This window comes from Erithacus rubecula (genome assembly GCF_903797595.1).
Source record: "Erithacus rubecula genome assembly, chromosome: 6".
In the NCBI taxonomy this organism is placed as follows: Eukaryota; Metazoa; Chordata; class Aves; order Passeriformes; family Muscicapidae; genus Erithacus; species Erithacus rubecula.
This window is the reverse complement of record NC_136688.1, coordinates 51490703-51518629: the sequence shown is the minus strand read 5'-3', so window position 1 is coordinate 51518629 and position 27927 is coordinate 51490703. Positions and strand designations below refer to the sequence as shown.

At 36.4% G+C, this 27927-nt stretch overlaps 1 protein-coding gene across 1 annotated transcript in view; it reads right to left on the bottom strand.

The window, feature by feature from the left end:
• TDRD9 (tudor domain containing 9) overlaps positions 1–27927 on the bottom strand; it is a 61932-nt gene that overhangs the window by 15115 nt on the left and 18890 nt on the right. Inside the window, exons 3-22 of the mRNA XM_079308877.1 lie at positions 26160–26257; positions 25492–25713; positions 23399–23521; positions 22745–22825; positions 19776–19940; positions 15569–15672; positions 14720–14778; positions 11839–11890; positions 11562–11646; positions 10770–10827; positions 10107–10211; positions 8544–8641; positions 8055–8186; positions 7253–7415; positions 7111–7174; positions 6560–6623; positions 5103–5147; positions 3562–3615; positions 1900–2016; positions 1010–1117 (exon numbers count right to left, since the gene is read on the bottom strand). Of these exons, the coding sequence (XP_079165003.1) occupies positions 1010–1117; positions 1900–2016; positions 3562–3615; positions 5103–5147; positions 6560–6623; positions 7111–7174; positions 7253–7415; positions 8055–8186; positions 8544–8641; positions 10107–10211; positions 10770–10827; positions 11562–11646; positions 11839–11890; positions 14720–14778; positions 15569–15672; positions 19776–19940; positions 22745–22825; positions 23399–23521; positions 25492–25713; positions 26160–26257 (1997 nt within the window). The remainder of the gene's footprint in view (positions 1–1009; positions 1118–1899; positions 2017–3561; positions 3616–5102; positions 5148–6559; positions 6624–7110; positions 7175–7252; positions 7416–8054; positions 8187–8543; positions 8642–10106; positions 10212–10769; positions 10828–11561; positions 11647–11838; positions 11891–14719; positions 14779–15568; positions 15673–19775; positions 19941–22744; positions 22826–23398; positions 23522–25491; positions 25714–26159; positions 26258–27927) is intronic.

Here is a 27927-nt window from a genome sequence, read left to right as displayed (position 1 = left end):
TCACAATGTTCCTATGCCTTGAAGTTACAGCACTAAGATCAGTTGCTGGTCAAAACCATGGTGTAGGTTAGACAGCAGAAACTGACTCAAGGGAAGATAATTTACAGAGACCAGACAGTGGGAGGTTTATTTGTCTTTTATATCTTTAGCACACCATTAGGAGCAGCATATGGCTGTAAGAATCTCTCCAAGTGAGAGCTTGAGAAACTTACAGCACTTGTGGCCAAGATAATAATTTACACTGATGAAGACACAGAAGCTACTTCTTCCAAGGTAACAAGTACTTGATATATGAACAGATCAAGAGTTAAATACATTAAAAATAAGCAGCTCTTTAAATCTACCAATCTTTTTATCTATTTTTTCGTGTGCCAGGAAAGTCCATTCTTTGAGAACATTTTTGGTAGATTTGCTTTCTTCAAGCACAGGTCATGGCTGTTGTACAGTGTTACACCTAGCTCAGATACACACATTTTCTTAGTTAAGACTGCACCATTTTGCAAAATCAATACAGCCATTTAAACTTGCACACGTCATCAGCTGAAAAGCAATTTTAGAAGATTAAAAAAACCCAGCACAACACCTGAGTAACCTTAAAGCAACAAGCAGGTATGCTGTGCACTAACAAGCAGGAGATTACACAAAAAGTAACACTGAAGTTGCAACACTACATTAACTTAAATACTCAGTAGAAAGTACTCTTGATAGTCCTATTTTGATGTTCTCTTTTTCCAAATATTTTTTTAGTTTGATGGAAGTTGTTTGCCTGTGCAAGACTAGCAATCAAATGCATAGAGGCAGATCTCAGAAATTCTTCTAAAATTGCCCACCTACACAATGTTTATTGTTCTGAAAGAAAGGAAGGTGGGACACACTTCACCAGGCAAGGATCACAGTAGGTAATTATTTCCCTTCTTGCCCAAGTCAGAACAGAACTTGAAAATACCACCCAAACACTTCTTATTTTGTTACTTGATTCCTAATTAAGTCATTAACCTTCTTAACATACCATTACAGTGGTTTTTGGATCATTGCCAGCAAGGTCCCTCATGGCAATTTCTTCATTACATTTTCCAAAAGTACAGTAGTTTGGATAGAAAGCACCAGCTATTACCACCTGAAATGAAGAAAATGTTTTGTGAAACACAAAGCTGATTATATTCAGTTTCTTGAAATGAGATACACTGGCAACATAAAGAGACACCAAGAGATCTTCATATGAATGTTTTTTCCTGTTCAGGAATTACCAGAACAGGAGGCTAAAGACAAATTCTTAAAAACATTTTTGTTTTTAATTTTTGGAACAATTCTACAACATTTTAATGCTTTGGTATGCAGACTTGCTCTGTGCTATTGGTTGAAAACTGCAACTGTCAGTTCTGGTTTCAAGAGCCTGCATTTAAATAAATTCACACAAAATAGCTACAAGTAAATTGTTCAGTTTTCAGGCTGTATCTTAAAATATTCAACAATTCAGCTCCAAGAAGCTCACGGATAACACAATTAAACCAACTACCACTGAAATGATAATAAAATCACTGCTAATAAGTCCAAGTATGGACTTATGGGAAATTAGACAAAGTTAAAATAGCTAAAAACATAAAATTCCCTGCACCCCCTCTCCACTAACCAAGCCATAAAATGAAACACCTCAAACAAGGGATAATACAATTTTCAATTAACTAACATTAGCCATCCTTCTACACTGCCAAGACACTGCCAAAAAACCCTGCATTTTTTCTACCCAGAACTGCCACATCCACGGATAATTCTGGTAAATGAGTGTAATACCAGTTCATCAATATTATGAACTGAAAATTATGAAAATTGGTATGAAAATTCAGCTGCAAGTTTTGCAAACAGCATCTCTATGACATTTCTATGACAGTAAAGCATTACCTGCAAGATGAAGCGTTGTTTGCACACATATTCCTGGTCCACAGCAGATGGTTGAGCTTTAACAAGCATGTTAAATGCCCCGACTCTCATTTTCAAGTTGTGAAATAACACTGCCACCTGAAATTTGATCTCTTAAGTTACATTTATAATGCATCAAATGCAGCCACAAACTGAAATAAAATCTGTTAGTTGCAGTCTGAAATAACTCGTCAAACTCCCTTCCCTTTTCAGGTGACTGGCACGCATTTCACCAATATATTGCTCAGCACCTCTATGTTGGAAAATAATTTCAGTACTGTGACTCAATCAGTTTTCCCAAAATCCTTATAAAGAACAACTCTGTAGTCACAAAGCCCATCAGACATAAATGATAAAGAACAAAATTAGGAAATGAACTGAAATAACCTTTTACAGGATCATTTTCTCTGTTTAAATCATCTTGTATCTTAAGTTAAAATCTTGACAACCTGGAATTCTGCACCTAACTAGAACAGTGACCATGCTGCACCCTCAGTTTAGCAGACAGCTCTGATTACTGTGAGAGAGATCAAACTTATGCCCTCCAGCAGAACATACTTAAGCTTTCCATCTCCAGCATTTCCAAGAAGCTCCCACAAGCAACCACTGGTCTTCCAACCACACAGTCAATGCCTTCTCTCTCCCAGATGATTCTGGGGCAAATTTACAAAGCACTATTCACACAACTTTTTTGTGGCTAAATTCCCCTTTCCTTTCTGCTGCTGGCAGTTCTAACACACCACCAGAAAAACACCCATTGCCAGAAAGGAACCCCTGCAACTGACTCAGCTCTGCAAACTCACTTCCACACAAGGGGTTACAAAATTAGGATCTTTAGGTGCAGCAAATAAAAGCCCCCAAATATTACTAACTGTTAAGTGAAGGTGACCATTTTATACATCATTTCATGCACAACCTCTTACAGCACTACCTGAAACTGAGCCAAGAGAAGCTGCCACGTGAGACTCATCATTCCACTGCCTTGTTTTACAAAATTTGCTTTTGTTGCTTTTATTACATATCCAAGTAATAAAACTATTGTCATTTCTTTTCCAGATGGTTTCTCACTATCAAATTCTACTTTTATTTCCTGTGCTTTTTGAACACATTGCTCATGCCAAAGGTATGAACTGGTGAAATGATGGCCAAGACAATTCTACTAATGAATTATGCAGGAATCTTACTTATTTTCCCCTCAATATATCAAATTAAGCTTGAAGCCCAATGTGATACTGACTTTTCACTAATTACTGCAGTAATGTTAGCAACAAAGCCCCCCAAATTCTCAAGTGAAGGCCTCACTATGTAACTGCATTTGTTTAGTCTTCCCAACCAGAAGACAGAAGTTATTTAACAACAGACAGCAGTCACACCATAACCAGTGATGTGAGGAACCTATAAAATTAGCAAATGATACTGCAGGTTTCTTAAAAATATGATAAACAGCTAATAATTTAACCACTGTTTATAGCAACAAAAAGAAAATTCCTTTCACTTAAATTCATACTTAATTAAAAAAAATACATCTATATATATTGACAGATACGTAACACAGTAGGTTTACCCAAGATCTTTATATTTACATAGAATGAGGAAAGTTTTAAGTCCTTCTGTTTACAAAAACTATTACCTATTTCATCTTACCTCTTTGATCTTTTTTATATGAATGTAATTTGATCGACCCCACTCAAGCTCCTCCTGAAAAAGAAAGTTAGAACTTTTTTCTTCTACTGCTAGTAAACTGTATCTCACATTCTTCTGTGTGAACACAATAGTTACATAGAGCTACAGAAGAATTTAATCACGTTTCACAGCTTTGCATTCATGCTAAGTATTATGACATGTATGAAAATGTAAGACATTTGTGTGCATGTATGTAGTTATGTATTTGACTAAAACTATATTTTGGTTATCAATGCAGCTGTGGGTCATCTAAATTTTCCATTATCAACCCACAACTGCTCTGTTTTGCTACTAAAAAACCTACTTTAAGATTCACACCTAGGGAATCTCAGGAATGTAAAGGTTTGGAAAGATCTCCAAGATCCTCAAGTACAACCATTAACCCTATACTGCTGGGTCCAGAGCTAAACCATGTCCCAAATGCCACACCCATACACCATTTGAAGAAATCCACAGACAGACTCCACCACTCCTCCAGGCAGTCAGCTACAATGTTTTCAGTGAAGAAATTTTTTCCTAATTCCAATCTAAACCTCCCCTGGTGCAACTTGAGGCCATTTTCTCTGTTTCTATCACTTGGCAGAAGGGGCCAAGCCCCAACTCAATATGCTCTTTTCAGGCAGCTGTAGAGCAATGAAGTCTCCCCTGAGCCCCCTTTTCTCCACACTAAAATATCTCAGTTCCCTCAACAGCTCCTCACCCTGGAGGGTTGTGCTCCAGACCCTTCTCCAGCTCCACTGCCCTTTTCTGGACATGCTCCAGCCCCTCAGTGCCTCCCAGGATTTTATACACAGGACTCAAGTGTGGCCTCTCCAGTGCCAAGTACAGGGGGAATAATCACTGCCCTGGCCACATTACTGCTGAAACAAGCCAGGATGCCACTGCACTTCTTGGCAATCTGGGAACCCTTACAAAAACTCAGAACTTCTTTCTCTGATTGCACATCTTTATCAGAGAGATTCTGACCATCCTGGCTACTTATAACTCAGTGTATGTTATGCATTGGTTATTATAAAAGATGCTATATTCGAAAAGAACTGGAAATAAAAAAGGTTTTATCTTGTACACACAAAAGTAGGACTGGAGGCATGCTACTGGTTTTTGTGACTAATGCACATAAACATCTTCCATCTTTCAGGGTTTTCTCAGGGGGTAGAAATCTGTTTTTTAAAAAAATAGAGATACTTAAACACAAAAAATTATGTCTTTCAACTACAGCTCAATTTCCCTTTTTAGGTTTGATTTTAAACCCTCTGGCCACTGCTGATTTGTCTGTGAAAGGGACTAACTTAAGGGATTGTCTTCAAATAACTCTGCACTGCATTCAAATGCTCATTTTCTCTCAAAGTTTAGCTTAGTTTATGTACAAAAAGCCGTAATTATTATAAATAAACACTGCTAGCAAAAAATCCTTACTTTTCATATATACTACGAAAATAAAATACTCCAGCACTTAAGTCAGCAACCTTGAATAGAAAAGAAAATAAAAAATTCAAACTAACCATGGGACTTCTCAGCTTCCCTTTTTCTTTGAAGGCCTGCCATGCCTAAGAAAAAAAATAGTGTAGTATTCAGACAAAATGTAGTGCTTTTGTAATAATTATTACATCATAATAATAAGAAATAATTATAATAATAATAAATATTTATATGACATCTAAAACTACAAATTTTTTCCTTCATAGAAACACTGAAGCTGATTTTTTAACAGGCTATCCACCTGGCATTATGAGAGGAAATGGACAGAGTGTTAAAGCACATGCAAACATCCACAAATTACTAGAACAATTTGGATTATTTAATTTCATGCTGTAATAAAGCAGAACACTTCCAAAACCATTTTCTTTTCTTCTTGCTTTGGGACAAAAGCCGTGAACTGACTGATTCAGGTAAGTTCTGATGCAAATACCTCCCAGAAAACAGGGCTGGAAAAGAAATTAAAATACCCAGTATATTAATGAAAATAACTTATTAGGCAGCCCATGACAGATGCCTGCAGAATCCATTTCTAGCCTGACAGCTAGTATCTCACAATAAAATATTCTATCTTACTGGGGACACTGGCTGAACAGCCACACTGCATTTCCCTATCTTGACAGAAAGGAAGAAATTTAATCTGAACCAAGAAAAAAAGCTTGTGCACCACTCACACAGAGATACTTCACTAGAAGCTCTGTCTGAATGTTCATGTTTATTCTCCAAGACAACATACTGATTTATACAAACAGCATCTTCAGATGAACAGGTGATAATTATCAGGTGACACAAGGCAAATATGTAACAGTATAAGGGGAACTCAGAAAACATTATTTTTGAGCCTCAGGATTAGTGGATACATGTGTAACACATGCCTATGCAAAATGAAATTCTCAACAGCAGAGTAGAAAAAAAACAAGTCAATTTTGACTGAAGGGCAACATGTTTGAAAAAACCTGAATAAATTAAATCAGCAGTGAAGATTTAGGACCCTCCAGAAGATTACAGGACACACCAAAGCATGCATAATATAAAATGTTGGAATTTGAATAGCAAGTTCCTCTATCAGAAGCCTTTGCTGTGCTGTACCAGCTCTGCCTCCACCTGGAGGAACTGACCCCTGTCCATGGTACTGAGCCACCAAACAGCCAAGAGCACCAAAACCAGCATTTGCACAAAGACCTTCCCAAAGCCAAAGATAAGAGGAGAAAGGTCACCAAACTCACTGTATACTGGAATTTACCAGTCCAAACTGTCCTTGGCTAAAAATTATCTACAAACATCATCACATCTCTGGCACTTTATTTTTGGCTATTAGAGACAGTTGGAACTTTACACAGTTGGACAAAGACTGCAAAAAACATACAGTTATCAGTAATGTGAAGTTTTTAAGAAATGCTGAGTAAAAATGCTGCAGTGATCCTACAAAGATGAGAATCTCCATGCTGGTCTATCAGCAATCTAAACTGAACAAAACACTTACCCTAAATGCATTCAGAATAGCAATACAGTCACTCCTACTATTCCCAGCAAAAACCATTTTTTTCCTGTCAATACAAACAAAAAAATATTAGCAACAATTTTTTTTTTCAAATATTGCATGTATTGCACAGCTCAGTAAAGACCCCTCCTGTCTTTAATCAACATGATCAATACTTATTGCTTATTGTAATTACTTGTTCTTATTCACAGCTCCTCGCTGAGGGAAATGCACTGTATGAGCAGAATAATAGCAAGTAATTGTCCTTGCTATTTAAAGAAGCATTTTAATAGATATTGCTTCATGAGAAATGCAAAGCTGAACAATCAGGCCTTGAGCTCAGAAGACAGTGAGTTAGCTCTATGAATTATGTTCTCAAATAAATTCAAGTATCAAATGGATTCAAGTATCACCTACCTGGAAAAGCTTCTTTTTGCACTGCTTGGCATTTTTACAGAAAATCAGAGTAATGACACAGAAAATTATATTGAGTGATGAACTCTGCCCTCTGCTCTTAAATGCAGTTAAGAAGTTTAAAACATCTGGGGTACTACCTGTATGCATCAAAATGCTTTTTGAAAGGTACTGCAAAAAAATTCCGCAGTGACAGTGCTGCAGCTACAACAAAAACAAATCAAAATTAAAACCTGCAAATCATCTGGCTTCAGAGAAATGTTCTCATGTTCTTTCAGTTACCTATAATAAGGCATTCCTCTAAGCAACCAAAGACATGCCCAAGGACTATCAATTTTCCAAGATGCAGATCCACTGGCAGCTCTGTCAATACCATTCCTAAGAAAGTCAGCTCACCATCATGCAGATTTTTATCTGTTTGCAGACAGGTTGTAAGTGCTCCAAGCTAGAGAAATTAAAATGTATTCACTTGTAAAAGCTGACTTAATAAACCTAAGACAAGTTTTAAAGCCTAGTACTTTTGAAACCAAAGCTACTACACATACTGCATATAAAAGCAAGCTACAAATTATACAAATATTATTTCTTATGCACACTGGAAAAGAAAAAAGTTTAATGCAATGAAGATTCTCCCTTAACCAACTTTATAATTCAAAATCAAAATCACTATTCTCCTTGTACAAGTGAGAAGACTATCTTCAGTCTGACCTTTAAAAATCATACAGTGTAAGAGTGATTTATTACTTACTCATAAACTATGTCACACACACTATGGAGCTGAAGTTAATTTTTTGTCTATTTCTCTGTTCTTTCTCACCACAGATGCTAGTCCTCAAAGAGTACCACTTGATGAAATTACAATCTTGTTTTAAAGATTCAACTACAGAAATTATGCTCAAAAGGATGGAAACTCAACAGACCAAGGTGTGAAAGACTCTAGACACAGTCCATATCTTAGGCTCCAATTAAGACTACTACTTACTACAATTAAGACTACAATTACTGCTACCTTAAATACAAAGAAAACCACTTGTGCAGTACATTCATATTACCTTGACTTGAACAACACTAGAAGGAAGCCTACCTCTTTCAGCTGAACTATTGCACGTTCAATAGCATCTACACTGGGTGGAGAAAGAGCTGTTGCCAGCAAGGCTCTTGGTTCCCCTATATCAAGCTTCTTTAATTTTAAGACTGTAGATCCCAGTGGACAATGCTGAAAGGAAGACAAGATTATTGTTTCTCTCCCCTCATGGGAAGTGTGACAAACTACTTCATATGAAAAAGTTTACAATTTAGCAAAATCTGAAATTAATTGCATACAACTAGGGTGTTTTTTCTTTTGAGTAGATTGCTTATTTCTAATCCACATCTATTTTACTGCCATAATGTATCTCCTTCTATAAGGAAACCATCTGGAATGATCTTTGTCATTAGCTATCACGTTGAATTCCAGTCATTGCTATTACTTATTAGTAACTACTGCAGTTGTCTTCAGAGAAAGAAAAGCAAAGCTTCTCTGCTATGACCACATGCATTAAAGAAAACCTAATCCAAAAGCCAAAAGCCTCACCAGCATCTCAGGTTCTAACTTCTCTGGAATACAGTCTGTCCAGAAGTCCTTCCATATGAGCCTGTAACAATAGCCTTTGGAAACACGTCCAGCACGACCTTGACATCAAAGAACAGATCAACAATTTGTAAAGTGCACAAGTGTTTTCCAAACCCATCCATCCACAAACCCCCTGGGCAGAGAGCAGCACACGACAGCTGATGCTGCAGGCTGAGCAGTGTTCTGCTCTCTTGCAGGAGACAGGCCCAGCGGACAAATAAGGGTAGGACAAAAACATTTTGCTTTCACAGGAGCAGTAACTAACAAAAGAATTATGTAAGTACTTCACTCAAATACCTCTTTCACATAACTGCCCTCAAAACTGCCATTTTTCCCAGTTGAACAGGCATTTCCAATTTGACTCTACAGCTAGGAAGTAATCTTCAATATAAACAACTTTTAAGACACAATGATAAACAGCAAAACATCTTTATGATCTACTATTCACAGAAAACACAATGATTCAGAAGTCTATCTTCACAAAGTCTAACACCATTCACTTCAACCAGCTGAAGGGTACTCCTATGTGTGGGATACTCCACTAGGGAATCACACCACATTTTAAAGTCACATGCAAAAGTCCAAGCCTTCTACACCAAATGCTGCTTCTAATGGTTGTTGTGACCTATACTGACTCTGAACCAAATGGAAATTAATCTGTACACTGGGGTTCAGGAGTTCACACTGATGTCTTGAAAGGGGGTGGCTATAATGGTGGCTTCTGTGAGAAGCTGCTGGAAATTTCCCCCATATCTGACAGTGAAAGAGTGCAAGCTGTGTCTGTTTTGCCTGTGATGGTTAATTGCTAAGTGATTTTCCTGTCTTCATTTCAAACCCTGAGCCTTCTCTCACCATTTCTTCTTCCCATTCCATTGAGGAGAGGGGAGTGATAGAACAGCTTTGGTGGGCACGTGGCACCCAGCTGTAATTATAAGGACCTCATAATACTCAAAAATTACAGTATTTTTAGATCTAAAGACGTCACTGCTATTGATTTATTTAGTACTATTTTTGACTGAAACTAAAAAGATTTTGATATTTAAGAGGACTGTCTTATTAGAAGAACCAAGACAAAATCTTATTCATCCTTGTGCTATGAACATTGGTGCAAACTAGAAATACTGCTGTGTATATTTCAACCCATTAATAGTAACATATACACATGAAGGTTTCTTTTATGCTGAAACTCACAAGCAGTTGATAAATACCAAGCACTACCTATCTCTGCTTTTTAAAAACAGCCCATGACACAAAGAATTGCTATTAAATAATAAAAAAATCCATGATCAGTGAATTTTAATACTTTTCAATACGATACAAAAACCTCCTCTGCAAATACAACTGGAAAAAAAATTCACACATAGTTGTTTTAATCCCATTTTTACCTGACTTGGTAAAGACTTATCTAGTATTAATGGCCAAAATAATCTGTTCTTTTTACTATTAATACAACAAAAAGCAACAAAGAATTGTTCATGAAGGTCAGCTTCTAAAATTCCTTTGCATTACCTACTGTCATCTTACCTCTTCTTTGATTACAGTTTGTTTTAGATGCCCAGCAAAGCCTCAGACTTTCATAATTGGTTTCCTTATCACAACACAAAATTTTAGTTAAGCAGAAATCTATCACTGCAAATAAGAAAAAAAAAAATTCCTCATGGCAGTGGAAAGAAATACAGAAGAATAATATGCATCATCAGAAAAGTCTCAATAACTTGAATAGCAGTGAAAAGAACATCAGATTTATAAACAACCAGTCTGAGGATATTCTGAATACTAATCAAACTGCTAACAGATTTTACCATAAATATAATAAATAGTTGTCAATGATAATCATTAAAAGGCAATCAGTTCTGCATTTAGAAACTCCATATCAGTATTTGCTTAAACTGATGCAATTATTTCAAAATACAGTCAGAATGTGATTAAAAATGTTAACTTGTGACATGAGGTCTGGCTCTGCTTGTTACTGCATTTCAAATTACCCCTCAATGAAGATTTGAGCCAACCTCCCACTCAGTAGCTCTATTTGTTCATATACTCAGATTTCTCTCTTGTGAAAGAAAGAATTCAACACTTCAAAGCAGTGCTTTGAACAGTGACATATCCTGGAGACCAAACCTAGCACAAGTATAGAAAATGTTACAAACACAGTGTATACAGAATTACATGATTTGGACAACTTACCATACTTAACATCAGGAACTGTTACAGAGCTCTCAGCTATGTTGGTAGCTAGAATAACCTGAGTTTTGAAGCATAAAATGAGCAATGAATGCATGAACAAAAAATCTACTTGCATTAATGTTTCTACATGAAAAATCCAACTTGCTATGAAGTAATATAAACGTAATGGCAACACAGCATTTCTGTCATGCATTAAAAAAAAAAAAAAAGCAACACCACACAAGGACAATACAAAACCTCTTGAACTTTCTTGTTCTGAGCTCAATAAAGCATAAAAAATTAGTATAGGATTAGGACAGTATAGAGGAAGAACGGAATTATTTCCTTGTGCTTTGGCATAAGGAAACACCACAATATTAACAGCAATACTCTCTTAGTAATGGCAGATGAAGAAAACCAAGGCAGCAGTGACAATGTGGGGTACAAAGTGGGTCAGAGTCTCCCATTCTGGGGGATTACTTCACTATTCAGTGCCACAAGCAGCACTCCCCTCCCGTGCAGATGCAAGAATCAACATGCACAAACCATTCTGAAGGATTAAAACTGCAGCAGACAATAGTTTAAGGATCACTTCTCCAAGGTTAATGGACTTGAGGTCCAAGCCCCAGTTAAAACAACAGCTTGGTAAGAAAAGCCCTGAGTTCACAAATGGAAAAATTAAAGTGCTTTGACCTCATAAAATGGTTTGAATTAGAACAGCTAATATTACCTAAGTACATTATTATTTGCTATTACTACTCTAGTAAGATGTTTCAAGTGCTTTAAAACAAGTCAGAATTTAAAAATATTTACTTTTCTGTAGCCAGGAACTGTAGCTGAAAATACTTTATTTTGTTCCTCCAATGTTGCACATGCATGAAGTGGGTACACTTGCCACCTAAAGAAAATATAGTAGTGAAATATTTATTTGTTATTACTGAAGAATACTTATTTTTTATTGCTGATGCAAAAAATATTAATATTGATGTCACTTGTGCTAAACCCTCCACTTTTATGCACTTAAAACTTATACAGCTGAAAGACTTGTATTCAAGTTTCACCAAGCTGAAACAAATGTGGTCTAACTTACCTTTGATATTTATCTGGGAGGCATGAGTGCATGTATCTTATTTCACCTAAACCTGGAGAAACAGTAATTTTATTTTAGTCATCAGAAGCAACTCAAAACATCTATTTCAATTATTAACTGCCTGTCATTATTACCTCTTTTTCACCATATAATAAAATGGCAAAATATTTAAACAGCAAATACAGTAATAAGTCTCTGAAAACCAGTGAGTCAATTTTTAAAGAACCATTTGGCATTAATTTTACACTTAATAAAAATATAAAGGCCATTTGACAATATCCCATTATTACCCCTTGTTTCAGTTTCTTACAACTGACAACACTCACCACATGCTGAGTATCTGTCTGGTTTAGGCTAAAATTAAGTATTCCAGCCAAAACAAGTTCTTTCAAAGAGCAGGGCCAAGGGAAAAAAATAGCTATTTCTGTCTTAGCCATCTCACCTTTGGCCATCCCAGTGCCCATTTTCACATTTACCAGGAGAAATCTTATGACCACAGGATTTTTTTCTATCTTCCTGAATACCTCCATAGACATAAACCTTTCCAAGAAGCTTAGTCTACTTCTTATGGAGACTTCCATTCCAAAAGCCCCATTTTCAAAAATGTGTCCAACACTAGACTTCCCTGGAGGTTGTTTTCACAATTAAAAACAACTAAAAGAATTTTGATTCATGTTTGGCAGAGCAGACTCTGCATCATCACTGTTATCAGTAATTATTAATCAGTCTAGTAATTACTGACTAGATGCAGCATGCAGTATCTGCTGACCAGTTTTGGAAATGACAGGAGCTGACTGACCATGACACCTACAGAACACAAGGATCCTACCAGGAGACAAAGGTCTCAGAATGAATAACAACCTGTTTGGCAAACATACAAGGACATACAAGTAAGGAGAGTAGGGCAAAGGAGAAAGGAGAAGTACAAAAGAAAATACAGAACAGACAAAAAATGAGATCAACATAAGTGGAAGAGATAAAATTAGATCACTTGGAACATATTCATGCACCTATGTTAAGAAAATTACAGTTTAATATGGCACTTTGTATCACCTGTTACCTACAGAGAGACAAGTTCTTGAACCAAAGGAGAGTTAAGTACTGAATAATACTTATCTATAAAGAATCAGACTTGGTAACATTACCAAAAAATTAAGCAGTGAACAAGACAGGTAATTACAAGGGAAAACATGGCATCCTACTTGAGACAGCTGCAGCTCTTTTTGGAATCAGATTTTGCCCCATCACTGAGTTCCACAAAGACAGCAGGCAAAAATCACTTAACAGCATCTTAACACAGCATTGCTCTTTCTGGCTGCTGCTGCATACTCCATTTGACAAGTCAGTGGAAGTGTTATTTTTAATGTTCAAAATGCTATGTAATCGTTAGCACTCAAAAAATCCGCATCTCAAATCAACATCCTAAATGTGGATGTTCAATGTGTAAAAATAACCCAGAGCTCTGACTCAGCTGCCATCATGTAAACTGAGGGCTCACCTCCCCTTTTCTCCACTTCTGTATAAAAACACTTGGGAGGAAAATTTCAAGGCATGTTTGCTAATCCTGTGATCAGGATCAGTCTTGAGTATCCAGCTGAAAACCAGACAAGGTCAAACACTGAATAGAACCTGAGTAGACCAGCTCATTCAGAAAGCATTACCATACAGGTTTCCACAAATTTACCAAATGTATTTCAACAAACAAATTAGAAAAAACAAAACCCTCAAAGTGAAAGATAAAAACTTAGGATTTCAAAGTGCTAAGGAGTAATTTCAGACTGAAATGAAGCCTCAGAGGGGCTGAGGAAGTCTGAAAACACCCCAGACAAACACCAAAATCAGGTGTCAAAGGCAGAGATAGTCTCCCTACCTTACTAATCACAAAGTGATTAGTCTTACAATGAAGTAATTTCTCCTACCATTAATTTTATAGTGAAGGTTATTTCAAGAAAGGCAGCTCTAATAACTTTTATCTAGTGAGGAATACTCTCCAAGGAAAGCTTCTCTGCAAGTGCACTGTATCTTAGAGCTGCTGTGCTGTGCTTCCAGCCCTAGACCTGCAATGCCTGCTCCTAAGCTCAACACAGCAGGGAGATGACATTCATAAACATTTTACAGAGTCAGAAGTCCACAGACTTCACTGTGTCCAAGGAACACCTGCTCTGGACCTCAAGGTGACTCCCCACTTCAATATAACCAGATCTTTTAAAGTTCTCAACTAACGAATATTCAGCTCATGAAGTAAAAGAATACTTGAGAGCACCTGGTGACAGATTTATGATGTGCAGGAAAACTACTCTGCAGGCTAGTTACACTGCCTCAAAATCAACTGATGAGTTCAAATAGGAATGGCAGTCAAAACAAAAACTTACAGTAATTTCTGTGCAAGACAGCTTAGGTTTTATTCTTTACAGAAGACTACATGTATAGTCAGATTTCTGAGCAATAATCACTATGTCATCATGTGTGCTTTTGAGCATGCCAACTACACCAAACAATGTACATGGAAAGAAAAATGTGAATTTGAGCTTTTACAACAATCTAAATGAAGACCACACTATATGTAGAAAAGGAAACACCTCTAGAAGAATCATAGAAGCTTCATACAATAATTAACAATGACAATAAAAAACCGAGCAACTGCATTTCTGTAGATTCACTAGAAAATTAATTTTATTATTTTCAAAATACATAACATCTTAATTTGACTCACAGCTTTTCCAGTTATTGCCACAACTAAACAAGTTTCCAAGAAAAAAACACCCAATGAGATAAGTGAACCTCATTTAACTATGTGTTTAATAAATCCCTGGAAGAAGTGCCAGAAGAAAGCTAATTAGATAACAAATAACAAAAAAGATTGCTATTGAGACAAACTCACCTGGTAAAAACACAAGCACACTGCCACGTTCCAATGTATTACTCAAGTTCTTTCTCTCCCTAACAACAAAACACAATTTAATTAGTTCTACAGTCTCAGTCTACTTCATTACCCCAAATTATTTTATTCTGGAAGAAGAAACACAAGTGCACACTTTTTCTAACATGCATTATTTAAACTTTCTGAAGAAATAAAATTTCAACCATTATTTGCAACTACACTTTCTGAAAAAAACTAATACATAAACACTGGAACAAGAGTATTAGGTTTAGTTTTTTTCCCCTCAAAACTACGACAAGACAGAAACATTCTCATTCTACAATGAAAATAAACTGAATTAGGCTACTTAATACACACTCAGTGTCAGACAAAAGTTGTAGAAGCAACTTTATTGCATTCTCGGATACTAAACATCAATTTACAAAACACAGAACAGCAAAATCCAGTATTTACTTATTTCACATGACATTAAGGCATTAAAAAGCCAGGAAAAATTAATGCCTAGTTTTCATCCCTTTTTTCCATGAAATAATTACTTTTTTTTTGTTTTAGGTTACAACATAAAACAGTAGCTCTGGCTTCATTCTTCATACAAACACTCCTCAGCTCTGGTCTACAGCAAAGAATTTATTTTCTATATGACATGGCTGCCTTCAATAGTCACTCGTGCTTCAGGGCATGAAATGCACTTAAGGAACACTGGGTACAAATCAAACAAATATGTAAAATAAAGGCAGAGATGCAAGCAAAAACTAAGTTTCCACTAATAACTATGGATTGCTGTTGTTGCTTAATTAGCTGCTCATTTCCCCAAGAGACAGTGATTCCAGATCTTGAACTGTATCTTACCTATTGCCCCTCTTTTCAAACTCATCAAATGACTGGATCAGAGACACTGCTACTTCATACATTTTCCGTTCTATCGCCGGCTGCCCAAAGCTCTGAGGATGGAGCTGGATGCAGAAGAAGGCAATGAGGTTAACACAGTACAACTGGCTAAAAGACTCCAGTTCACATATGGATTTCAATTTGTCAAGTGCTTGCAATTACAACTGATCCAGTACAGAGGTAACTCCACCTGATGCACTCATTACCTTACAGATCAGAACCCATGGGAACAGGATGACAAGGAGGAATTTGTGTAAGGAAGGCAGAGTGCTTCTCACAGCTGCTGTTACACAGATCTCTCCCCCTGCCTGCACACAAACCATATCCCTCTTTCTCCTTGTGGTTTTGGTCACAGCCTGCCAAAAATAACTGTTCAGTTGTACTCAATAGAACCACAATGGTTCTGTCTATCCTGTTTTCCAGCACTCTGAACAAATTCAAGGCTTCAGTATCTAACAATGCAAACCATCAAGTCTTCAGAGCAAAGACAGTAACTTAATCACTTATGCTTAATGAATTAAAGGTGCTCATTATGAAAAAGCTACACATTTTTCTCCTGTAGGGAAAAAGTCTTTTGATCACTGCTCATCTTTCATTCTCAGAGTTTCTCCTCACTCTAGTGCAAACTCTTTACTGAACCAACTGTTTCAGAGAGCTAAAAAAAAAAATCACAGACAACTATCAAAACTATTAAAATGAGATTAGTAATTTTTCTACCAGCTTCCCATTGTAAAGGAGCTCATAACAATCAGAAAAGCACAGCTCCTAGCACCAATCTGGAAACACTGATTTAGGTCAGCATTTGCTACTGCAGCCTCAGTCCTCAGCTTGATCAGTCCATGAGAAACCTTAAAAATATTTGACTATTTTCTTCAAAGTGATTTTTGCCCCAATATACGTGAAAAATTGAAGCAAGTTATCTCTTCTGGGCTGCTCAAACATAAGATTCTTTGTTTGATATTATCTCTGCTTAAATAACTATCACATTTGTCTTTTCAATTTTGCTACTGATTGTACCTTTGGTATTCTTTAGTAGGACAAGGCTTCCACATCACACCTAATAAAAGACAGCAATGTGACAAACAGCAAATCCAAAACCCAGTAGGACCTGACTGAAATAATACAACCTCATCAGAACAGTTTCTGACAGCAGCTCACTATCTTCAGGACTCTGACTCTAGTTCCACACACAAATTTTCACCTTTACAAGCCAAAAATGGGTTGTATTTTTGCACTTGGTTTCATTTCTTAAATTCACATTTCATCTCTGTAACACTATCCAGAACAAAAGGCATGCATTTACACAACTAACTTTAAAATTGCCAATAGACAGAGCCTTCATGCATTTTTCATAAAAGCTGTGTTACCTTGGGGCTTAGAGGTTGCTGGTATGACAAAAATCACAATTCTGTTAAACATCCATTTACCAAGCCCATTATGCTAAAATATAAAGAAACTACTTTCTGTAAGCCTGTGCTCACAAATTAAACAGTACACCTATAAATGACCCAGTATCTGGGCAAAGGTAAGCCAGTGAGACACTGAAAAATGTTTCTCCCTTCTTTCTCCCTTATTTTTATTCTTTCCTACAAATGAAGTAATTCAAGTAGAAAGCTTTGATTCAGCTAGATGTCTGTCTAGCCACAGCAGAGGGTTTATGCAAACACACAGGAAAAAAAAAATGACTGGCATTTTTATTCATCTTCCAAATCACAACAGCATCAATGAAATGACAAATTATTCAAGTGAAAATTCCCCTTAAAATTTTTATTTTCAAGCACAGTTTTAAAACATTATCACATGCAGAAATGAGTGATGTATTAAAGCCAAGAGCTCTATAGGAGTCATAAAAGAATTCTACATTTATATAGTAGCATCCAATTATTTTAATATTTTTTTAGAAGGGACAAAGATTCACACTTCATAGCCAAGAGACAATTACAAAGGACTAAACTGATTTTGACAGAGATGCTTTAAAAAATGATTGAAGATTTATGCAATGTCGTTTTATAGTTATTAATTTTAAAATCAAAAGTAAACTTAGAAACCTTCTGTTTATCTAAAGAGCAATGACTGCATTTACTTTTAATTACTGTGTTCCTTTATGTAAATTTTACAGGCTTTTATAGGTGAAAATCAAACATCAAGAATTAAAGTTTGAAGCCTGTACCTCAGGCAGTTATCCGATTTAGATTTCAGCATGATGAAAGATGTGCCTCAGTCTCCATATGGCAGCATTAACTCATTGACTGTCTTAATGCTCACATTCCACTTTCATTTTATTAGGATGTTACACAAATCATCTTAGACCTTCCACATTTTAATTTTTAATTGTAACTAATAGTCAGAAAATCTTCACCATAGCACCATAACAAGGAACAAGATCAAGACAAAGAATCAGTGCTTTAGAATTAAATTTCATCCTTTTTTAATACAGATATAAAAAAAAAAAAAAAAAGAAAATCAAGAGCACTTATGTGCTTCTACAGTTGCCCTAAGTCACAAGGAGCATCTTGGACTAACTCTCCCCATCCTGCTGAAAAGCAGAATGGCTATAGATAGGACAATACAAAATAAAGAATCAGATGAAAACTTTAAATAAAAAACACAGAGAAAATAAAAAGTATGAAAAGGGCTAAGCACTGAAAGCAGTTCCTTTGTTGCTGATGTCTGAGGTGGAAGGTGTGCAAGTCAACATTCAGCTCCAAGGGTAGCTATGACAAATCCAACTTGACTGAAGTGAACTTCTTACTCAATTTCCTGGTTATCTTAATGTTGCTATCATCAAAAATCTTTTACAAAGCCTCAAGTATTACATAATCTCCTCCCTATTATCTGTCTAAACTGCCATACTAATGTATAAATACTGATGGGCCAACTGCTAGAAGCACTGAGTTTATTTTTTTTGTTTGCATTAAAACTTCAACTGTTGACAGCCTTTTATTTTACCTTGCCTGTGTTGAGGCAAACCAATGCCTGAGCTGTGTACAGCATAAGCAATTATTTTCTTCAGGGCTTCCTACTCTATTTCACTATTTTATTTTCTGCAGAACTGATGGATGAAAGCTAAATAATAACCGTGTGCTCCTCCACTGCTACTTGTTAAGTGCATTCCCCATCTCCTTCATTGTAATAACATTTTAATAGTGTTTTGAATTATCAAAGCTGACCAGTAATTACACCCACATCCCAGTTATTTTTAGACTGGGTATCATAATACAGGCCTGAGTGCATTTGTTGTACTCTGCTTTAACCTGTTTATTTTGCCTTGAACCATAATACTGAAAGATTTCACTCAAGTGAATTCCTGCACAGCTGTTTTTCAAAGGTAAAACAAACTCCTATTATAAAACCACAGAAAACAGATTAACTCAGATTTACATTCATTTCTTCATTATCTGACGTCTACAGAGATACTTGTTATAATGCCAGGAGTGCTAAAAACAAAATATACAATATACAAAATACATTCTGTGCACATATAAAGCTAGATTGATAAAGCAAACATATCTTCAGGCAGCACCCACCCTCCTTAGGCATCAGAGAAGCAGCTCTCCAGCACAGCCCACCAGGGATCTGAGAGGCATCAGTTATTCTAACATGTTTTCATTACTCATAATTACACATTTGCCATGGTGGCCTACAACAGATATAGGTTCAAAACTACTTCATAACATCTCTGCCATCACTGGGAGGAAAAAAAACCCAAAATACCTCAAAAAACAAAAAGAAGCAGGAATGAAAAATAGGAAAGCCTCAGCTGATAAGGGAAGCCAACTTGATAACAAAGTTCTAATAAAAAAAATGCTTGTTTTCTCTTAATTTCATAGCACTTTCTGCCTTTGATACGCAACATGAAACAACCCAGAAAATACTCCCTGATTTTGTCAGCTATATTCAAAAAGATCTGTAAATCTATTCATGTAACTTTCCACACAAAATTTTACACTGTTCATCTTGAACACAACTAGCAAAATTCCTCATACTATTGAAACATTTCTGTTTCATGAAGGAAACCAGGATGCTCACAAGAAGACTACTGTTTTATCATCATCTATTAATTCTTACCTAGATTTGCAATATAAAAGTAGCTTCATGTAATTTTATTATAGTTTTCAATTGACAATTCATATTTTTTATTATGCCCAAAGAAATGAATTTACAATACCTGGAAACCAAAGATGTCTTTCAAATCATCAAGATAATATTCTTCAATTGCAAAAGGTATGCCTTCCACCTTAAATACACAGACTGGATTCAAACCATTATGAACTGGAAGTGCAAAGTAATCAGCTAATTCTTTAGAGTTGATGGAAGCAGACATCAATATAATCTGTTAAAAAAAATGTACAGCAAATGCAAAGCATTAATTTTAACAAATACTGTCCTGCTACATGGGACTCCCAATTTCCTCTTCATGTTAAATTGCCTAATTCTGGTTACTAGAGGTATATAACCTAAGTGCAATTTAAGAAAATCAAACTAAATGCTTAAGATACCATAACCAGCACATGGAGAGAAGCAAGCACCTGTAAGAAAATGGCTCAGGCTAGAATGCCTAGGGCAGACATCATGGTGAAAATTCAACTAAAACCATACAGTACTCTTGACAAAGATCTCACCACCCAAACCAGAAGTGCTGTAAAACACAAAAGCATACCCCTTACAAAAGGGCAGGAAGGCAAACTAAAGAAGTGGGCATTGTAGCACTGTGCTCAGCTCCAAAACACATGTAAAGGTAAGAGGAACACATGGAGAGGGGCAGGCTAAACCAGGAAGTTTTCCAATATGATCCTGAAAGGAGAAATTTGAAAGGACATAAGTCTGCAAGTATATGAAATCTGTACTACAGCCTGGACTGCCCCATGGCTCAACAGACAGTGACTCACCTATGCCAGGGCAACAGGCTAAACTTCTCTGAAGGCTGTGGAAACAAAATCCAATCTACAGGCAATGAATATTAAACCAGCCCTCCTAGACAATCTGGACTCTAATCTTCATGGAATCCTTCCAAAGTGGAAAGGAGTGACAGCTTCTTAACAGAGTGCCTGAAGAGTCACAAAACTGAACCAACAATTTGATGTACTCCTAAAGCAAAAATTCAACAAGCATGCATTACCAACGTGGCAGATGAACACATCAGATCAGAGGGTAATCAAAGAAGACAGCTCAAGATCAAGAAGTCCAAAACCACTTGTACAACACAGATATGTCCAAAGACCCACTGGGTGATACCAAGAACTGTTCCCAGTCACTATGGAAACTGCACTGTTTGGTTTGACCCAATAGAGCTTCTCTTAGTCTCAGGTTTTCTTTCAACAACCCTTATCCCAGCAAGATCAACCCCAGAACAATCCAGCTTCTGCTCTATGATCTAAAAATAGTAATCTGCAGCAGCCACCTGCCAGAAAATCCAACATAATTTAAGTTAGTTCAGCAGGCAGACCTTGTCCTCAGTGCATCAGAATCACTCTAACTCGTGTTAGTTCATGCAATGTTAAATTACCTGCTACTTCTGAGGTCTGCAACTTTCAAACAAGGAAACAAACAGCTCACAAGCATTTCATGCCACTCTGAGTTAAAAATGTTTTGTTTCCTCCCTTAAATAGGGATTCTTGCACCCTTCTGTTTCACGAACCCAGGGAGGATATTTTACATTTTATAAATTAATTTGCCACATCAGAGCTCCCTTCCTTCACTTTTTCAGAAGGAGCTGAAAAGGGATGAAGCAGGAAACAATGGGCTTAGTACATTCAAGCTGAATAGCCTATTCCACTCTGCTCAAGACCAGCAAATGAGATAAAGAGTTTTCCCTTCTTCAACATTAAAAAATTCAAAGGGACATCCCTCTACTCTCTCAAACCTGAGGCCTCTCTCAGATTTGTACAATACTAAAAAACTGTCACCTGCAGAAACAAACTGCAGAGAACTGTATAAAGGGGATAAAATTTTTCAGTGACAATTTCAAGAGACTAAAATGGAACTACAGAGGAAAATGAAAAATTTGTCAGGAACCTCTAACAGAAAAATGTTTTCTAACAGAAAAGATGACAGGGCCTGTAGGGATTCCTGCCATTGAAACCAACCTGATAATCAGAATAAAAGGGCAAACTTCTCAAAAACTCAGTTTGATCAAATTATTGCTCTTCTCAGTAGGCAGAGCCAAGTGCTAAAAAAGGCTGAATAGTTTCACATTACTGTCTCTGAATTTAAAGACAAGAGTTTTCTCTAAAATCTAAATCAGCATGAAAAAGGATAAAAAGTGAAAGATGTGAAGTGCACAGCCATGTCCATGCCAACTGAAAGGACACGTTCAGTGTCCTTTGTTTGGAAGACCTAAAGACCAAGTTTGAATCAATGTGATAGATTGCACATAAGAACACATATTCCCTTCCAAAGGCAACAAAAACAGCCAACCTAGACTCTATTTTGAATTTGAAAAATTCACATTCAACGAATAACTTAAAGCACTTAAAAGACAAGCAGTGTCACAAAGTATCTGCAGTCCCAAACAGCTGAATAGAAAGACACTGAGTTAGCCTAATGCCATCACTTGCATTTAATTGCTAACATTTCAAGAGTTAACTACTTTGAGACCCCAAAGACTCAACATGTCATGCTAAATATGAACCCTGCTTTAGTACAAAGCAGAACTGCCCAACATGCAGAGAAAAACCTCAGCCACATTTTACTGCCAGCTCTACCCAGAAACAACAGTATAGCATTTCTGATTTTTTGCTATTTCTTCAAATATGTGGTCCCACTTAAACAAAAATGCTCAGTATTTCCAGGAGTTAATGCCACCATTTTAACCAAGGATAAGCACTGCCCTCAATATCCAAGATGTAATTCTAGTCAAATATCCATCGTGCATTTTTTAGCCTTAAGCAGGCTTTAGAAACTAATGCATTTTAACATGAGAGGAAAAAAAGGGAAGTCTCTCAGAACACATCAACAGCAGCCAGGAAAAGAATGCCCCTTAGCTTGATTACTAATGAGGAGTGGCAAACTAAATAACATTTTAGTAGAAAAAAAACATAGTAAGTTGTGGTAAATTCTTTAAAATAGGGCCTTCTTAGGTAAGACATGGAAAAATTTGCTTGCAAGCAAATATAGCAGAATTCAGTTTGAACCCACCTTGACAGACTGTGAATTTGTACACAGCAGTTTTCGGGTCACCAAGAGCAAGAAATCAATTTCTTCTGTACGCTCATGAACCTGGAAGACATTATCCACAATTTAATTTTCATTCATTCACCCCCTTCTTTTTGACAATCTCTTACTTTCCTTATCAATTTAATGCTGTATTTTTGTAACTTGGAATAACAGTACATTTTCACAGAAGAAAGCACACACCTTTTGAGCCTAGGCATACAACAATAATGAATCCATGTGAGTGAAACTGTACCCACAACCAGGAGACAGAAATCTCACAGAGGCATTTTTCAGGACACCCCTGAAGAATAAAGACTCTAATATCAAGTAAATGAAAAGTAGCTGCCTCCCCCTGACAGGCCTAGCTGGACAGGTTCTTGAATTCCACAAGATGGATTTCAAACAACATTTCAAGGCACCTATATTAAAAATTAACAAAAACCCTTCCCACACCTTCAGTTCTAAACTTGTTGCTCAAAGGAATCCTGACAAGCCTATTTCAGTAAGTCATACCTTACACATCTTATATGAAACATCTTTAAAAGTAGATGTCTGCATTTCTCATTTCTTGCATGGTAAAAGACAAAAGAGAAGGCTTTATTAATATGAAAATTAAACTTACTTCCAGAAACTTACCTCATCAATGAAAATGTGTGTGAACTGAGTTAGGCTCTTGGCATAAATTATCTTCTGAATAAGAACTCCAGTTGTCATATACAGCAACTTCGTCTTCTTTGTTGAAACATTCTCTAAACTTAACTAACAACAGTAAGAAAAATACATACTAGCTGGAAACATATTTATTGAAGTTACAGAAGCATGCATGTGCAAGAATACCAAAAGCAAACACAGTGTAAATCCATCACAATTATTTAAATGAACTTGCACAAATCTCCATACAGAAGTGTTCTCACCAGAATCAATTAACTGTTTTTAGTTTGGGAGAAATTGAAAAAAAAATACTCTGAAGTTTTATCAAGTAATAAAATTCCTTGCTGGGGACTTTAAACAGCAAATTCTTTAAAGACTTCTAAAGGTACATACATACACCATCCTTTCCACTGATATGAAGAGCAAGAAAAAGATTTTGCCAAAATGTAATTTGCTTACAGGAAAAGGAAAGAGGTTTAAGTTATCACCAAGACCAGGCAACTTACTCCTGAGATGAAGTTCTACAGCTCTATATGAAACAGATTTTTGATTTCTAACATACTTGTGTAACTAGTTATCTCAGGTGTAACCTATCTAGGCAGGCAAAGCTCTGGTCATCTTTTCATGTGCAGCTTAGACATCAGCCTAGAGCAGACATATCTGCACTCCATTCTGCTCAGCTCACACAAGTGCTGGTGAAACAAAAATAAGCACATACACTGTCCTGAAGACAGTCTGGAAGCACAGTATCATTTCAAGTCTTTGAGACTCACTAGCCTAAAGAATCAATTTAGCAATTTTAGGACTAATAAATTCAAGGTATCAAAAATCATAACAAAGGCTTTACATATAAACTGCTTTGAAACACAAAATACATAACTGTCTTGGCTTTGACTGGGATAGATTTTAATTTCTTCTTAGTAGCTGGTAGAGTGCTGTGTTTTTGGGATTTAGTATGAGAATAATGTTGATAACACTGTGTTTTGGTTATTGCTGTGATGTTTATGATGTGGCACAGAAAAAAGCAAATACAGGATAACAGATGATGCAGAGGACTGACACATTAGAGCCCATGCTATGAACAACTCTGTCACTCTCAGTTAAAAATCAAACCCACCACACCTGAAAATAGTACAAAATCAGATTTAAGGGTAACAAAGAACACCTGACACACATAAATGGCACCACAACATAGCATACTAGGAAGTAAACTGAACCTGCAGACCCATGAAGAAACAGAAACCTCTAAAAGCATTCTAGCAAACATATACATACATACTACCCTAAGTGCAAGAAAGAAAGAAACAACAAGAAATAGAATGAAGCAGACAGGAAGAACAACACAGCAAATATTCCCCCCAGCAAAGAACTCCAGAAGCAGACAATTCTCCAAGAAAATCCCTCCCAATGTCAACACCAGTGTGAACCCACTGGCCTGAAGAACCAGAGCAGCTCATGCAGAGAGAGCTGTGGCCTAACCAACAGTGAAATCACCATCACAGCAGCTCAGTGTGTACTGACAAGGAGCTGATCAATGCACCAGGACTGTGACAAAACAGGAATGTGGCATCGAGTTTATAAACGGAGGGACAGAACTGAGCCTGAAGCTGAGTTGAACAAAGAAAAAGGAGGAGATAGATTTAAGAGGAAAAATTAGTTTGAGTTTTTTTACATGTTAAAAAGGAGCAATAGATTGCTCACAAAAGAACCCTGTCATAAATGCATTGAAGTTTTGACAGAGCTACAAGCAAATGTAGTAAAATCAAACAGATAAAGCATATTATTTAAGGAGTTTAAAGGAAAAATGACAGAACATAGATCTTCTGCAACAATTTCAGTGATTGATAATGCAGACATGTCTGATGCAGACAAATATTTTCTATTGGAGTGCCACCAGGATTTTACAAGTTGATTTAATTACAAACATTTAGCAGGAGACAGATAAAAAAACACCAATTCCACTTTAAATGCAGATTCTCTAACACTTCTTCAGTATGCTAGATATGCTTAAAAGTAATCAAGAAAAAATATGCAGTACATTTTAATGTTTTAAAATATAATTTGAAGTTTTCTCATACCTGGTATCCTACAAATTCACCTAGTGTCCAGGATCTCTCCTTGCTAATCCACCTGGCAAGGCTGCTGGCACTGATTTTCCGAGGCTGGGTAACAGCAATGTTGCAGGGCATAGAGTGGCTCATGCAATAATCCAAAATATATTGTGGAATCTGTGTGCTCTTTCCACTTCCAGTCGCTCCCTCTACAATCACAACTGAATTGTTCTGTATCAGAGACACTATCTGAAACAATTTTTCAAGAAAACTTGTAAGTCTACAAAATAATTCAAAGCAGGTTTCCAACAGATTTGAAATATCAACAGCTGCCAAGCCACAAAGCAAACCTCTGTAAAACACTGTGCCATCTTTTCTATCACCTTGGAGGCATCTGGAGATAACCAGAATCCTAAAACACATCAGAAGATCACAGAAAAGAGCATGGGCACACACTCATGTACTTATTTTACATGAACACCTAAAACCAGAAAGTGTAACACCAACTCCTCTTAAGAAATAATATGCAATAATTCTGTAAAAAACATGAAAATTTTGTACAGTGTTTAAAGAAGGAAAGCAAGTTTCCTTTTAAAGAACAACAATACAGAAACAAACAAACAAACAAAAAGTACCCCAAAGTCACAACAAAACATTATTTTCAGCTTTATTTCATGAAAGTACTCTGACATTACCTTTTCCCTGTGTTTGGCTGTAGGTATATCCAAATTTTTACACTTCCATATTGGTATAGAAGTTGATTCACTTGATTCACTCTGAGACAATGAAGAATCTAGACACAAAAATAACCAAAAGTCACTTATTTCAATAGAGAAAGAGGAACACCAGCAGGAGATTATGACAACAGGATCTGGAAACCTAACATCTCTAAGATTTGAATCATGTACTTTAAGTATTAATAGAATTAGTATTTTTTAGTATTAGCAGATGGAAGAGATTTTCTGTGTTTATGCAACTGCTGTTTTACTGGAAGCAACTCCAAAAAAGCACTTCTTGTATGTGTAAACCACCATCAGTGGAAAAGACATAAACAACTCTCCATGCTTTTCTCTTAATTTAAAAAACTGGATTTTTGCAGTTTGCATTACAGCTGCACTTCTACCTGTATACTCAAGAATTTTTTACAATACTGAAAAAAATATAAAATAAAGTGTTGTTTCCCTTAAAGTCTACTGGGTCCACAGCACAAAATAACCCATAATTTGACAGGAAGACCACTATATTTCTACCACCTAGCCATTAAAATCTGCTTTTCAATGTGATACTACACCCTGCAGTCTCTTGGCAGAAGTTAGTCCCCATTAACATTGGGTAACTTGACAAAAATCTTTCAGTGCCAGCCTAAGTTTCTGCTTAGAGGTCTGTAGTCAGTTTGACCATGAAAACAAGAGCAGGTCTGGAGGTGCAGAAGAGAAAAACCTGGACAAGACTGTGGTAAACAACAATTTTACAAGTTACAATTAAACAATTTAGTTAAAATACCCATAACATAACAAAATAAATAATGAAAATGCTTTCCCTTTCAAATTGGTTTCACCAGGTGTTATGGGTTACTTACATACAGGTAATAAAACCCTATACTGCTTTTTATGTCATTATTTCTCTAAGAAATAGAGTAGTGAGACAATTCTACTACTCTTTTTACAAAGGCAGTAAGTACTTTAAAATAAAGGCTACAGCCAAAATACTTGACTGCAGTTACAGCTGTCTGTCTTTGGCAGAACAGCATCTTAGCTCCCTGCCATACCTCAGTGTGTTCCACACCCCCAAATTGTCTCAAAGTGTCAAGGAATACAAATTAAGTTTTTTTAACACTAAAAAAAGTCCCCCAAAGCTGGACAGCTCCCCATCACAGTTTCATAAAGCACTAAAAAACAGAGCTCTCCTAAAGCCCCATTCTGCAACATGAAAAATTCTTTCACCTGGATTCTGTAACACAACAATGAAAGGTGGTCACTGCACAAGGATCTACTGAGCTCTACTAAACCCAAACAAAACCAGAACTTGATGGTACCATCCCTTCAAAATATTAACTGTCCTTTTTAAAATACTTTTAGTCAAGTTTCTAAATATGTTCCCCAGAAAAATTCATATATATAGCATTCTGCCACAGCAACATTGCACGAAGGTTGACTGGCTTCCCTCTGGCACAAACATGTCACAACTGAGACATCCAGAGCTGTGTGAGATTTGACCAATGCTGCAAGAAACCTCAAGCTGCTAGGGAACAGATCCCAGTATCAGCAGATTCCTGCTGAAGCAACATAACCTTCCCACCTCTACCAGGTTTTCAAAGAAACAACTGCAATTTTGAAAAGTCAAAATGTTAAAAGAAGAAGGTAATTTTTAATAGTGCTTATAAATAAGGAAGAAGGCACAAAAAATTCAAAAGGTAGGATTCATATAATAACACTCTGTAATTCAGTACAAACTCGTCTATTA